Source organism: Pleurodeles waltl, chromosome 8 (assembly GCF_031143425.1).
Source record: "Pleurodeles waltl isolate 20211129_DDA chromosome 8, aPleWal1.hap1.20221129, whole genome shotgun sequence".
Taxonomy (NCBI): Eukaryota; Metazoa; Chordata; class Amphibia; order Caudata; family Salamandridae; genus Pleurodeles; species Pleurodeles waltl.
This window is the reverse complement of record NC_090447.1, coordinates 823134547-823150034: the sequence shown is the minus strand read 5'-3', so window position 1 is coordinate 823150034 and position 15488 is coordinate 823134547. Positions and strand designations below refer to the sequence as shown.

General features: G+C 39.4%; 1 protein-coding gene across 1 annotated transcript in view; it reads right to left on the bottom strand.

The window, feature by feature from the left end:
- Window positions 1-7397: 7397 nt before the first annotated feature.
- Window positions 7398-15488, bottom strand: part of AKAP17A (A-kinase anchoring protein 17A) — a 61962-nt gene continuing 53871 nt past the window's right edge. Inside the window, exon 5 of the mRNA XM_069205097.1 lies at window positions 7398-8755. Within this exon, the coding sequence (XP_069061198.1) occupies window positions 7931-8755 (825 nt within the window). The 3' untranslated portion in view covers window positions 7398-7930. The remainder of the gene's footprint in view (window positions 8756-15488) is intronic.

The window sequence follows — 15488 nt, the reverse complement described above, 5'->3', positions numbered from 1 at the left end:
CTTCAGCTTCTTAATGTGCCAACAACTGTAACAACATCAGTCTGTGTGTCTGCAACAAATGCTTTCAGATCAGGTGCTGCTTGTAAATCCTGTATCACACAGTCAAATTCTCCCTGACTTTCAGCACTCCAAACAAATACTACTCCTGTTTTGCACAACCTGCGCATTTCCTGGGTTTTACTAGACAGATTATTTATGAACTTGCTGTAATACTCCACTGTGTCCAAGAATGACACCACCTCCTCCTATTGCAAGAACTCAAGTTACAAATAGTGTTCACTAATTCTTTCACTAAATGTGTGTCTTAGATATAAAATGTCATCCTTTCCAAACTTATATCTTTTTTAATTCAGGGTGAGCTCTGCATGCTTGAGTTTTCTAAAACTGTAACAACCAGTATATTATATTATTCCCATGTTTTCCCACAAATTGGCACATTGTCTTGGAAACAACAGACTCCATCAATGGTGCTTAGCATAGAATTAATTACCCTGTTGAAGACAGAGGCTGCCAATGCCAGCCCGAATGGCAGTCATGGAAATTTGTAAGCCCCTATAGGAGTTATGAAGGAAGTCAGTTCTTATGATGATGGACTTAACCAAATATGATGGTAGGTAAATGCAAGATCAAGAAAGGTAAAAGGACCTTGCACCTACCAATGTAGAGAACATTTCAGAAATGTTGAGTAAGGTGTATTTCTCTACCACAATATCTCTGTTCAGACCCCTCAAGTCCACACATAATCTACTAGCCCCAGATGAGCTGCATGCTACTGTAATTGCCACAAGCCACTCTCTAGCTTCAATGGGACTGATACACCCATTGACTCTAGCGTGTTCTGTTCTTTGCGGACCTCATCCTGTACACTTAAATGTATTTTCCTCACTTTAGCTGCAACTGGTTACCACCTGGTTTTAGTTTAATGTAGCACACATATTTTTTTCACACAACCCAACTCTTCTGTAAACACTTCTGGGAATAGACAAGCAAAACGTGTTCCACTTGTCTTACAATCACCTGTGGTTTTGCATTTGGATAAAGGGAGACCTCCCAATTCCTTAAGATGTGGCCACGCTAGAATATTGCCTACATACGGCCACCCGAGGATATTGTCTCCTTCAACAGCCACATACGTTTTCCCAGGAATGATACGACCTCCATATTCCACAATTCCCAAGAAAAATCCTCTAATTTTACTTTCCTGATCACCATACCCGCATGACTTAATGTGCACGCGCTGCAAATAACAATTTCCTTGAAACAGTTTTCTGTACACCATATCCAAAACAACAGAGAGCCTGGAACACGAGTCAAACAACATCTGTATTTTTAGATCATTCACTTTAATTTCTTCCGGGTAAATCAGTCATCTCTTCAGCGTATAGAATTGAATTTTCTCCCCTCCCCAGCACAGAATCGTTTACTTGTAATACCACATCCCCTATAATTTCCTTCACTTTGCTTCTTTTCTTAGATCTTTCATTAGATTTTACCTGTTAATCAGTACTGCGACAACAACTGAATTAATGTCCTTTGCTACTGCATTGGTTACAAACAGAGTTATGAGCAGGGCAAATGCTATTGTTCGCCATGTGACCAAACTGGCCACATCGAAAGCATTTGCTTTTGAATTTTTCTATCTCTTTATTTAGAGGTTTAACCTTTACAGATTTTACCATTTCTTTCACATTATTCTCTTCCCACATATACTCAAGATAATTCCTCATGTGTTCTACTCTTTTGGCTCTAGCAAGAACAACCTCCAACAGTGGTTCATTCTTCCAAAATGTTCCAAATTTGCATGATGGAACCAACTTTCTCAACTCGGTCACAAACTTGACAATGGATTCCCAACTTTTTGTGTGTTTTCCAAAATGACAGCATTCTAAAATAGTGCTTCTGTGAGGTTAAGAACGTGGATCCATTGTTTTCATGACAATCTCAAATTCAATAAGATTCTGGGCATCTTCTTGTCCTAATTCTGGAAGGTTCTCCACTAGATCTTGTCTCTCAGATCCCAGACTATGCATTACGAGGACTAGTTTGCACTCAGCATTTAAACTTGTTCCACATACCCTTGCATAGTTAAAGAAAATATTTTTCCATTTTGCCAACTTCATTGGTTGCCTTCTTGGGCTGTTCAAGAAAATAAATAGGGGTATAACGTTCTGCATGTTATTTCATATATATCCGTTACTTTCCCCTTACAGCCTGAAAGAAAGAAGAGAGAGGAAAAAAATATATATAATAATCTTCCTCACACACACCACTCTCGCCTCCAAAGATTTTCTTAAGCTGTTGAAAATCTCATCTTTATTACCATTTAAACCAGTCACCTGTAATATATCCAGCACACCTTGAGTCACTTGTGCCCCAAAGATGTCCTTCAAGAAATGTTGAAGACAGAGGTAACATGTCTTATAAACAGACAATATTCTCCTGACGCGATTGGTCTATAAGTAATGTAGGAGACATTCTAATTGATTTCCCATCTTCCTATTTCTGCTCAATTTGATAAAATGGCCACCCGCCCACTGTTGCCATGTTTCATTAACTGATCCAAATTGATATCCACTGAGAGACGTCTACCACTGAGAACACAGTACTTCCTATTGGCCACAATGGACGCTAACGTGCTTTACACAATTTTCTATGGGTGCTAGGGCTGGCTGCACGGTTCTCTCCCTGGCACCTGTGTGAACGTGGCAGAAAGCCATTACCCTCTTGTCTCTATTTCTACAGGAAGTAGGACGCAACAATTGTCTCTCAGTGCAGTGTACGTTATTTTTCAAATACACTATGCTTACAGTTCTGAGTTTTCTGGTCAGCAACATCTTTTTCCAGGCTGATAACGCAATGGAATGCACCAATTCGCTGGTAAAGTCTCTCACTGACAAGCTTTACTCTCATGTTGGACTGCTCTGCTTTGGTCTGGTCTGCTGAGCGCAGTAAGGCAATTTCACACTGCATCCCCATATGGATGGGTCATCGATCGTCGCCAATATGCAGTTGTGGAAATGACAACAACTCAAGTATGGAGGTAAGTATAGTCTTTATTACTGCCTGAGCCATCACCCAGCTCCAAATGCAGGCTTCAGGACTTCACCTTGAGTTCCAACTTTAGAACCTCGTGAAGTCGTGAGCCTAGTGGAACATCCATAGCATTCACAGTAGTACTGCAATCATAAAAGGTAATGAAATATAAGTGATAAAATAATCACAGAGATTAGAGTGTTGAGCAGAATCATGTGCTATCGATTGTGCAGTCAGTGCCATCAACCAAAGGGTGCCACCCGCCCCCAGACACCCAACAATACATGCGATGACTGAGGTTGTGGGAACAACAACAGCCATAGCAGACACCAGAGCAGCCAGAAAAATAACTGTGGACAAAGCATGTTTTACCAATACAAATTTCACTGGTTTGCTAGAGATCTTTAAAAATAATTGTACCTCGCTTGTCCTGGCGGGTATGTTGATGTAGTCCCCAACTGTTGTGCTTCATATAAGAATCAAATGGCAGTACTGACTCTGCATGCTTACTTCTGTTTTTCAGTAGCATTTAGTTGTGGTTTGGGATCAAAATCCTTTTTTCTTCTTCTGTAAAAACACAGTCTGCATAATGATTAGACTGATATTTTAGGTCTTAATATAACAGTTTTTACCCAACAAGCCTTGCACTGCTCCAATTCACTACCATGCGGGTCTGAAAGGGAGCAATTGGTTCTCGGTTTTGAGTCCAACAGTAAAATTAAGAACCAGGACATCAGTGGTAAATTGTTACAGTAAAAGCCCTGATGCTCTTGGACTCCTGTAACAGTTCTCACAGACAAGTACTACGCAGAGTATCCACTTTGCAAGTGGAGGAAACTATAGAGGACCTCACTGAGGTAAACCCTTGAGCCAGATCTGGGGGAAGCAGAGTGGTTTGGCAAATCGTGGATTAGTTATACTTTGGCCAAATGGTTAGGCAAATGTAGTCTGTCTGCAATGTAGTTCACAATTCCTGATAGAAAAACTAATGGAGGAACTGACCGGGGACTAAGCCCAGAGGAGATGAACAGTCTGTACCAGGACTGACTCCCAGGGGTTCTAGTACTTGTTCCCTGAACACCAGTGCCAAAACCTGCTGCTCCAGGGCCAGAAGTGAAGGAGGCATGGATATGTATGTTTTGATAAGGTGCACTTCTCGTGTTGGGACAACTTGATCAAATGAACTTGGCAGTTGCTGCTTCCAGAGGCTAGAATAGCAAGTATTAGTGATTCAGCTTCTTCCTGTTGCTAGGAAGAGAATGCTGGTGAGTCTAAACACGAAGGGAGGCCTGCCCTCTGCTCTTCTTGTGTACATTTTCTTCACTAACTAACTGGATGACGCTGTCCCTCTCAACTGCCACCTGTAAAGTGCAGGAGCTGGCTCAATTGCAGGCACAGAGAAGGAGACATGAGATGGGCCTATCTAGTCATACTTGAACCATGAAAGAGCCCACCCACTGGAGAAGCTGGACTTGACTCCATGGCTAGCGACACCACAGTGTAATGAGACATGGCTAAATGTCCTGGACAAACAGAGACGTTACCCTCTATCTCTTGGTGCAATGGACCTGAAGTAAGACATACAGAAGGCTGGCTGAACCCTTTGGAATGGTGGCCAGATAAGAAGTTGGACTGAACTCTCTAGCAGAATGGTGCCTCTGTAGCATATGATAGGTTGGTTCCTGGAATGCCTTTTACTTCTGGGTGCTTCATGTCCCGACCATGATCTGTGATAACAGGGTATGGTTGGAACAAGTTTACCAGTACTAGGGGAAGGGAGGGAGGGAGGGGGGGGGGGGGGGGTGTTGGCTGAGATATCAAGCCCTTCATATGAAAAACATCACTCATCGCTGCCGAAACAGGTTCTAATTTGTACAGCTGATCAGAAAATGGTAACTAGTAAGAGCTTCTTCATGCAGGGATGGGAGTGTGCCACATAAAATGATGTAAATGAACTTCAAGCATATGTAATACCAGCACTCAAAGCTCTGTATCAACAGCAAAGTAGTAATTCACTCTCATGCCATTAGGAGACCGATCAACAGGTTGACACTGAGAAAGTGCTATGATGTAAGAATAACTGGTAATACTTATCCTGTGGAATCTGAAATCCCAACATATATATATGTATTAGTGAAAAAGCCACAAAGCTGTAACGAATACAAATTAATAACTGACATGTCACTGAATTACCACATTGTTCCATGGAACACATGCTTTCTATGTGAAATCAAACAACTGAATTTGTTTGGGGGGGGGGGGAGGTGGTTGTGTGCAAATGGAAAAATAATCAGGAATAACATTCAGAAAATAGGACTGTATTCTGCAGATTGGCTTTTTTTTATTTGTTTTTTAAACTGTCATAAATTAGGTTGCCAATCACATGTCAACATACAATAAACCATTAATTGATCCTCTCATGTAACTTAATTTGAGGATTAGTGCAATAGTAAAGCTCTTTTTGATGGACAATAGAAAAATATCAGTCCTCAGAGTAACTACAAAATAAGAGTAATCACAAAATAATACAACATCACCTGGTGAATCTTTGCTAAATTATTGATAATCGGAAATGGTACAATCATAGCTTCACATTGAGAGCCATTTTGGAGAAATATATCTCAGTCTGCTTAGTATAATTTCTGTTGTCTTGAGGTTATTTTAGCAGTATTTTATGGGCACGTTATTTTAGCCGTAGGTCCGCACCTTGTTCCCTTTAGCCTAGTGATAATTAATTTTAATTCATTTTATTTTCTGAGCAGAAGCTTCATTTTGCGGCGATGTTTTATTTCTTGTATCTCATACCCTTTTAGCCTAGAAACTGTTTTCATTCTTTCTAGCTTGACATTTTCGTTCTGTGCTTTGCACAAGGCTGTATGCAAAAATTGTTGATGGTACAAAGTAGAACACCACAATCTCTGCCACTTCACAGAAACGTGTGTATTCTTACGTTAGGGCGACTTTCTTAGAACACCAGCTGTTTTACTATAAAACATCTCTGTGCCCCCTAAACGTTAGAGGGAAGTTCCAGCCAGGAATTGCCACCGCATGCTGCTGCTTCATTAGAGCTGTCAGCGCAGACTTGATGTCTTTTTCACCTACATGGGAGAGGACTATCAGTAGATCAACAGCCCTCTTCGCTACTACCATAGTCAGGTATGGGGGATGGTGTCTACCCAGGGGTCCTAAAAGGGCAGATTAGGACTAATAGTGCTGTTCTCTATTTTAAAACCTTAGTGGTGTAGGTAAGAATTATAATACCTCGCATTATGACACTACGGTGGGACTTTTCTTGTGCTTCCCTCTCTTGGTCACAGCTCTGATATTATTACGTGCCTTTTTATCTAGAACGCAGTTGGTGTGATAAAATACATTGAACCAGTTTTCTGCTTCTCTTTGTCTTTGCATGTGTGAGATGAATGTAAATGAAATAAAAGGAAGAGATCAGTTCAACTACGATTTCCCTGAGAAATCAGAATGTCATGCACATGGCTGCCACAAATCACCACCACTTTAGGGTGCTGGTGAGGTACAGCTAGCTGGCCGGAAGGGTTAGGCTGTCGGTTGTCACACGGTGTGGGATTGGACTCAGTTCCCCACAAGCCGGTGGTGCTGCCGCCCAAATCCAACAGTCTCATTGTTATGAGAGCCAACACGACCCTGTTACTTTCCATGAGAACGTATTTAATATGCAAAGAATATAATCTATAAATTTGAAGTTAACTAGTAGATAACTATTCACTCTTCCACTAGGCTACAATATACTCAAGTCCATTTTCAACTGGGTCCTTTCCTCCCACTTTCGTCTTTCCAGTGTGAGATATCCAACCTGATTTGATTTGCTGATATCCTGCAATTTCTGATGTGCTTGACTAGCTTAAGAAAAAAAAAAGATTAAAAAAAAAAAAAAAAAAAAAAAAAACACCCTTTCATCTCTTTAGCCAGTTCTTTTATCTAGAAGGCTCTTGTTCACTACTATTTAAACCCAAGATTGAGGGACAGAAAAATAAAAAATAAGGTGAGTCTTGATTTGTAACTGGAACAGGAAAAAGGAATTGTTAAAACTCCTTTGAGAAAAGACAAAGAAATATGTTGGATTAGGGCTTTCAGAAAAATCTTTTACACTGTCAATGTCTGGCGTGGTTGATTAAAGAGATGTAAGACGAGGAGCTTTTGTAGGATTGTATGGTTATGTTATTTTTTTTTTAAATAAATATAGTTATTAACCAAAGACAGAACTCTGGAGTTGAAGTTAGGATACCAGCATGTTAGCTTTGATACATACAAAATATCAAACATGGACTTTAAAAAGAATCTGGATACGTACAAAATGTTGATAAACAGTTTGAAAACGAATTGCTAAATTAAGTTAGATCAAGTGCACAATTCAGTTCTTTATTTTGCTGATGAAAAAGTCACATTTTCCAGGAGTGTATGCAGATTTACTTTAGTGTCAATAGTACAAAGTATTTTGTTTTCTCTATTAGGCAGACGTTTCAGCACCTTGTGCAAAAAAAAAAAAACGAAAAAAAAACAGAAAAAAATAAACGTTATTTATGCTGAGTAGACGGAAACATAAAAACAAGCCCATATCTTTCTAACTGAACGTAAAAGTAGGAAAACGTTAAAAGCAATTTGCTTTGGATGTCCACAAACTACCAGTTTCATTCAAATTTTCCATCTGGATAGTTAGTTTGCGGCTGTATGAAGGGTACATAAAAACAGCACTAAACAAAATGTGCATGATCTGCATCTCCAAACATCTAGCAGATTGTTTCTACTAAGGTTTCTACTGGATAGTTGTTAAGCTCTGTTTCCAGATAGTCATTGGTGGAAGCAGTGGATGTGTGAAGAGTCATAGCCTAGGCTCATGCCCTTGATCACCTGTGAAAAAGACTCATTCCCTACTTAACGACCGCTTCCGATGACTTCTTTTTCTGCGATTGTGGCCTTTCTCATGCTTATCTTCTTTCCTTTCACCACTGAAAGCTCTCTTGTACAAAGTAGAGGGGGGACTAAGGCTTTGCTGCTGAGGACTGTCACCTCTCCTAGAATGTTTTTTATGATGTTTCCTTCTGTTTCTATGACCCTCATCTCCACTACCAAATTCTCTTTTGTGTTTACTTTGATGCCTTTTGAGACCGTCATCAGAACTTGTCTCTCCTTCAGTATTTCCTCGTTGAGACGAAAGCTCCTTGCATGAACTTTGCTCCGTGCTCAACGTATTGATGCGCCAAATGTCACTATTAAGAAAATTGGAATGTACATTGAGAGGTCTTTCTTGAGAATTGTTCTCAATCTTCAAGTAATTTAGTTTCATTGTTTTGGTAGAATCATCAGTATGAGCGATCCCATTGAAAACTTTGGAATTTTTAATTATATCCTTACTGGATGTCAGATTTAATTGACTAGCGGAGGTTTGTGCTGTAGTAGACGTATCATAAATAAATGGCTCTGATGCAAAAACAGGATTGCCAAACTTCACAGAGTTGCAATTCGGGAAGGCGGCCTCATCAACTTGTGAGATAACTTTCCTCTTTTTCTGGAGATTATTTAGCAATTTTTCTCTAAGCTCTCTTTCTTTTCTTTGAAGTGAAAGGGTTCGCTGTTTTTCTTCCTCCACACGTCTGAGCTCTGCCTCTTGCTTCCTTCGTCTCTCCTCAAATTCCTGGCGACGGATTTGTTCTGCTTCCTTCTGCTCTTGTTCCAGAAGTTTTACAGTCTTCAAAACAGAAAAAATAATAACTTTAGTAAGAAGAATAAAATAAATACACTAGGACACGGTGTCCAAAAGGATAATTCAATGATGTGTTCCCATGCACACAGCTTCATTTCACAGGACGTTGACAAATCAATGCATAAAAAAAGACTTATGCCAGGCACAAGATAGCTATATCAGATCTAAGCATTACATGATCAAGTGACTTACAACTATAATATTTTTTTTCAAAAAGTAAAACAAAACAAAAAATCTCATTTAAGACATCTTTATAAGGTTGTCAAAAAACACTAACTTTAGAAAGGGTATCAACCACAACAGCCATAACCCTTGAAAGGGTGCGTATTGTTTTACTTTTGTGGTTTAATGCACTGTACTGCCAACAAGGTTTGTCCTGTATTTTTTTAAGTTGCCATTAACATAATAGTACTTTTGTGTGCTATAAAGCTATAAATTGAGTGTTTCTTTCTGAGGTCACGAAACAAGTAATAGATTTTGTTTGCATTTGGGTGGGTACGCATTGTGCGCTGGGTTAATTCAAAGGCATTTCCATTGATTTTGAAAGATTATGAAGATCTACTTTATGGTAGTCTCTGGCAGTCTCAGATTAACGTTGTGTTCCACTGCCAACACACAGAAAACAGTCACCTACTGTGCAGAATGTAAACTAACTTTAGCATATGCTTTTGGAAATTTAAGAAAATTGACTGCTGTAGTCCTATTTAATGAAGCATGAATATCTAGAACAATGGTCTTCAACTATGGGGCCTGCTTGTACCATTAGTGGTTTATTTTGTAACCTACATGTATACTGTGCTTTAGGATTATCTTTTAAGAGTAGCTTGGCTTATACTACAAATGGCTCGCCCTCAGAAACTAAATGAGGAAGCAAAGGAAGTAAGAGGGGTTGTACAAAGAAAAAAAACTTTACAATATTTTTCAGTTGTCTTTATTCTTTCTAGCATGCTTTCAATAAAACCCTAAGTGCTGTGACATTTGTAGGATTATGTCACTGTTGACATGCAGATAGATGCATTATGGCTACCTAGAGGTACCACCTTTCTCAGTCTCAAAAGGAGACTATTTGTTTATAGTTAGCTGCTCTGAAAGGCGCAGCACCTTTGTGAATACAATATATATATTTTTTTACCCAAATTCTTGTGAACGTTGCACTGATTCCTTTTGTTGGCTTTAATAAAATTAAAAAATATTTAGACAGCTCTCACATATTTTTGAATTGTTTTCTTCATTTTTGTGGTTTTAAGTTTATACTGTGAAGGGGGGAAATATCAGATCGCACTAATGTCAACAATTTGTTTTACCAACCTTGATTTTCCAATATTGGTCTAGCTAGTACTAGCATTGTGGCAATGAGGTGCACTGCAGCTGCCTAGAGTCACAGGAAAACAAGAACTAGAAAAATATCTGATGAGGAAAGAACGGCTTGGGGCTATGAAAGATATGCCTTAGGGTAAAACGCCGGGTTCAGATGGTCTGCCTTCTGAATTTTATTCTGCGTATATGGGAACCCCTGGCAGACAAGCTGCTGACGTTGTCTTGAGAGGCTAGGGAGAAGGTGAACTTCCGCAGCCCAGGAGCGAGGCGATCATATTGATGGTTCGTAAGTCAGATCAGGATCTTGCACAACTGGGGGCCTATCGGCTACTATCCATCAGGAACACTGCTGTGAAAGTGTTGGCTGAACTCCTAGCGAACAGATCAAAGGGAGTGATTAGCTCCTTGGTGCACGAGGATCAATGTGACTATTTACACCAGAAGCACCCTTATGAATATTCGGTGGGTTACGCATATTATGCATTCTGTTTAGAGTACTGAGGCAGAGGTGGCATTGGTAGCATGGACTTAGAAAAGGCATTCAAATTAATGTGCTGATAGAACATACAAGCTGTTCCAATTAAATTAGGCTTTGGCCCTCTGCTCTTAGGCTAGGCCAAACTGATTTATACTAGGCCAGTGTCTCGGTTATGCTCAGAGGAAAAGACAACTGAGCGAGGTACCAAACAGGTTTGCCCTCTCTTGCCTCTTCTGTTTGATTTGGCCGAGGAGCCATTGGTGGAACATCTGTGTGTCGTGCGGAGAGAGTCGACAGTCCTGGTGAGGGTTCAGGTGCATACAGTCTCTCTATGCGGGAAGAACGTGCTCCTGTATCTCCTGAGGTTGTAGTGCTGCACCTACTGCAAGAGTTGGGGAAATTCAAGGGTTTCCTGCTTGAAAGTAAACCCTGGACAGTCACCAGCCTTTCTCCTGGCTGGGTTGCGGGCAGACAGCAGAAGTTGTTCCTAGCACTGGAGCTCAGGTGGGAGATGGACAAGTTCCACTAGCTGGGCACAAAATTGCCCACACAGCAGACAATAATATACTTTAACATTCAGCGGGAGATCTCAAGCTTGTAAGGGTCGGTAGTATTTTGGAATAAACTCCCACTGCTGGTAGCCGGTCACACAGCTGTTGCAAAAATGGTTGTGGTTCCCTGGTCCCTGCACACTTAGCGAAACTCACGTAGTGAGATACTGCAGAGCACTTTCAAGCAGTTAGGTAGAATTTTGATTGCTCTGGTCTGGGCAGGCAGAAGTAGTGTGGAACTCCATGTTTTGAAAAGGGATTTATATTCAGTAGGGCTGGGACTACCAGACTTGGAGTTAGATTATCTAGCAGTGCAGTCACAGCATTTAGCCAGCTAGTGCTCACAGGGTGATAACTGGAAAAAGCAGCTGCTGGTGGATGACCCAGGTACGGAACATTAGCCGATCTGCTAAATAGCAGGCCCACAACTTGGTAAAACCAGCCCATACATGGTGCAAATGGCAGTAAGGGATTGTGAACGGATGATTAAAGTGGAGCTGAGCAGAGCCCTTTTACTCAGCAGTTTCCAATCTGGTGGCTAAGGCCTTTCATTGACAAGCACATGACTATGGCCCGGTGGCGAAAGTCAAACGTTCAAACATTGGAAGATCTATACCCTGGATACCAGAGCATTACTTTCAGGAAGCTCAAGAATATTTTGACCATCAGCAATATTTTCCCTGCTCCTCACTGCCTCCTCTACCGCGAATGGAACTTTTTGCACCAGACTCTGAGAAGGTAAATTTGTCAACTGGTCCCTGTTTCGAACCTGCACTCTATTGTGGTCCGCTTGAACTTGTGACTTTCCACTGGTTTACCACAACCAGAAGACAGAGTGGCATTTTTTTCTTTTAGGTGTTATTTTTACATTTGAAATTTCATAACTCCAGTTGTACTGATTTAGGTTGTTCTGTTATCATTTTATTCATTAAAATGTACTAATTTTTTCTATCTTTGTTTGGGATTTTCCAAGTGTGGTCTTTAACTTTATTACTGGTTGTGGGCTGTATATATATTTAACACTGCCTCCAAGATAAGCCTGACTGTTTATGTGGCAAGTTACCAGATTTAGGGCCGAACTAGAAAGCATTTTTCTTGTTGCAAATGGGTAGATTCCCAGACTTGGCCCGTTTGCAACTAGAAAAATGTTTCTGGGGATATACAAATCCCAAATTGCGATTTGGTAACTTGTTACCTAATCGCAATTTAGGTTTTGCAAATCAGTATTAGAAAAGAATGTTCAGGGTGTCCCTTCCAAATACTGAATCTGAATGGTATGTATGATTGTTTTACGACCATAAATGCATTTACAAAACAATCACAGTTAACGCCAATTTCAGACTGGTGTTAACCCATTAGGGACCCCTTCCCCTTTGTGAATGGAAGCGCTACTATTGTTTCAGAGTAGGTGGAGGTCCCATGAACCACGGTCTACTCTGAAAAAATGAAAGGAAAACATACATTTGTTTTTGTTTGAAATGCATACCGTTTTCCTTAAAGAAAACATAGCTGCATATATAAAAAACAAAAACAAAAAAAACTGCTTTATTCAAAAGCAGTCACAGACATGGTGGTCTGCTGTCCCCAGGTCACCATTCCTGTGAGTGTGGCCATTCTCAATGGGGTAGCAAACTGGGAACTACCTCATGAATATTGATGAGTTAGGTAATTTGCGACCCCATTGGGAATTGCAAACAGTGTACTCAACACTGCTGTACATTTTGTTTTGCGACTCGCAATTTGAGATTCCAAAATGGATTGCAGATTGCGAGATGAAAAACAAAAAGGTCATACATCTGGCCCCAAGTTAGGTAACTGACTTTTGCTTGTGTTTAATTTAATGAGCTGTAATGTTGTTCCAAGTATAACAACAACAAAGGCTAAAGGGTGCACATGACAAATGACTTGCCTCACTAAAGGTACTGTTGTCAGGACAGAGGGAGCATGAATGTTCTTAAGTTTTTGTTTGGAAACTATCTATTTTAATAAATGACTCTAAATGCAGTGATATAATCTGATAACTAAGGTGAAACGTTTTCGCATGTTAAGGAATCTGAAGAAAGTTTCATATTTTTTACATTGGTTACACAAGGTCTTAAAAAAAATTAACGTATTTCTCAAGATAAGTGGTGTAGGACACCTTATTTGCTTTTTTCCCTTCAAGCTAGTTAAGGAGTAAGTAAGTGATTGCCCGTTTAACAGCTTTCTGAATGTTAGTGCTCTATCAAATAAGCAGCAGGCCAGTGCTGCTGTTCACCAGAGGCCTTCATAGGAAGCTCTGGAGGGCCAGAGGACGCAAGTGTCCCGAGACACCTACTTGGAGTATCGCTGAACTAACTGCTTAGAAAATAGTTAGTGTCTCACACTATCAAACAGGAATCTGGAATTAGCAGACTAATTAGAAATGGTAGAAGGGGGGCAACTGCCAACAACCATTAAATCCAAACAAGGGACAGTGTAATTTAAGGAGTTTTTAGCCCCAATGTTTGTCCTTTGCAAGCAAACTAATTGCACAAACCAGAGAAAAATGACCCAGTGGGCTCCTATGTGGGTCGCTACCAGTAGAGAGGTTTTTTTAGAACCTCTGTCTTAAACATAGTATTGTAGAAGTTAATCAAGGTGTTGTAATTTTTTTTTTTGTAGGTTTTTTTGGTACTGGTATTGTAGAGTAGAATACATTCTCTTTTTCAGGTAGAGATTTCAAGATAAAAATGCATTATGGCCATGTTTTATCATAACCAGCAACATCCCTTTTCAACTGGATAATCTTATTTATGAGAATCTCCTTAAACATCTTAATTTCTTCTACTTTCTTCTTTGCATCGTCTAGTGCACTTTTGTCCAATAACGTTGTCTCCATCTCTGCTAATCCCTGCCCCTTGATAACAAGCCCTTTTATTGCCGTTTCTATCATTAGATATCAATGTAATTTTTTCTTTAACAGGCCTAAAAAAATTATACAAATATTACTAGACCTGAAGGTCGAGTAACTTGAATAATCTTTGACCTAACTGTAATGTACTTGACCCGTAAACAGATCTCAAATTGTGTGATCCTAGGCAATTAGTTTACAGTGTCGCTTTTTTCTTCATTTTCACATTCGAGTGCACCTTCAAATATTTGAGCTCACCATTTTTGATGCACAAAAAACTTTTGTTTGATTAAATATACAAAATGTTTGCTCCATGTATAATAAGAATCCAGCCCACATATAGGGGCCAAATGATCTATGACTTGCCTCTTAGTTCACTAATAGCATTGCCATCAAGGCAGGAGTGGTTCTCAGTTTATGTTTAAACACTCACTTTTAATAAATCAATAACTAAAGTATGATGTGGTAGCATACGGTCATTGACAAACAGAAAATTTCCAAGAAATGTCCAAAAACCTTCCCACTAACTTGTAGCTTTACTGATAAAACTATATAGATTATTAACAATAATCTGAAAATTGGGTTTCAGAAAACATATGCATCTTTTCCACATCACAAAGTAAAGAGTTCTGATTTGTTTTTGTCCTTTTTAATTATTTTTTTCATCACACAACTACAAAAAAATGGGTTTTCACAACTACTGAAATATATTTTGAAATGATTGTACAGTTGACTTACTGTGAAATTAGACTGTATGGTGTCAGGTTTTTCCTAACAAACATTTAAATACCTCTTTTTACAGCATATCAGAGAAGTTCGCCTTACAAAATCCTGGAACTATTCAGTGAGCAGGGAAATTAATTGCAAAACAAACTGACTTTTAACCTCGGTCTCTCAACACAGAGCAAATGTGACAACATAACAGGATTTAAAGGGGCCTTTATTGCTCCTTTACTTTCTGATTGAACAGAACACCTCTTCGTTGTCAACTCCAGAAGGGGCAAGGAGATCCTAAAAATAGCTCGACCTGATTATTAAATAAAAAAATAAAAAAAATTAAGCCTGTTTAAACTGCATATTCTCAACAAAAATACACAGTTTTTCATTAGTAACCTCCAAAAGGAATCTCAGTGTTAAAATATTCTGTCCTCATTGTAACATGGAGATCTGTTCTCACTACTGTCAAATTGAAGATCTGATTCCAGCCAATAGCATCTTTTATTGTTATAGTGTCCGTCTAATGAACAAAAAGGATGGGCTTGTAGGTTTCTTAAAAGCCACATCAGACTGTGATAAAACATTTGACAGCCATTTTGAAAACTTAATTTTAAATGTCATTCCAAACCAAATTGCTTTGATAGTCTTTGTGGCCATACAAAAGCAACAGACTATAAAACATAAGGTTGTATTGCACCATGATATTTTGTGGAATTGTTGATCTTCGTATGGGAAAACCCCCAAAATACTACTGAATGAATTTTGATTACATTTTTTCCAAGC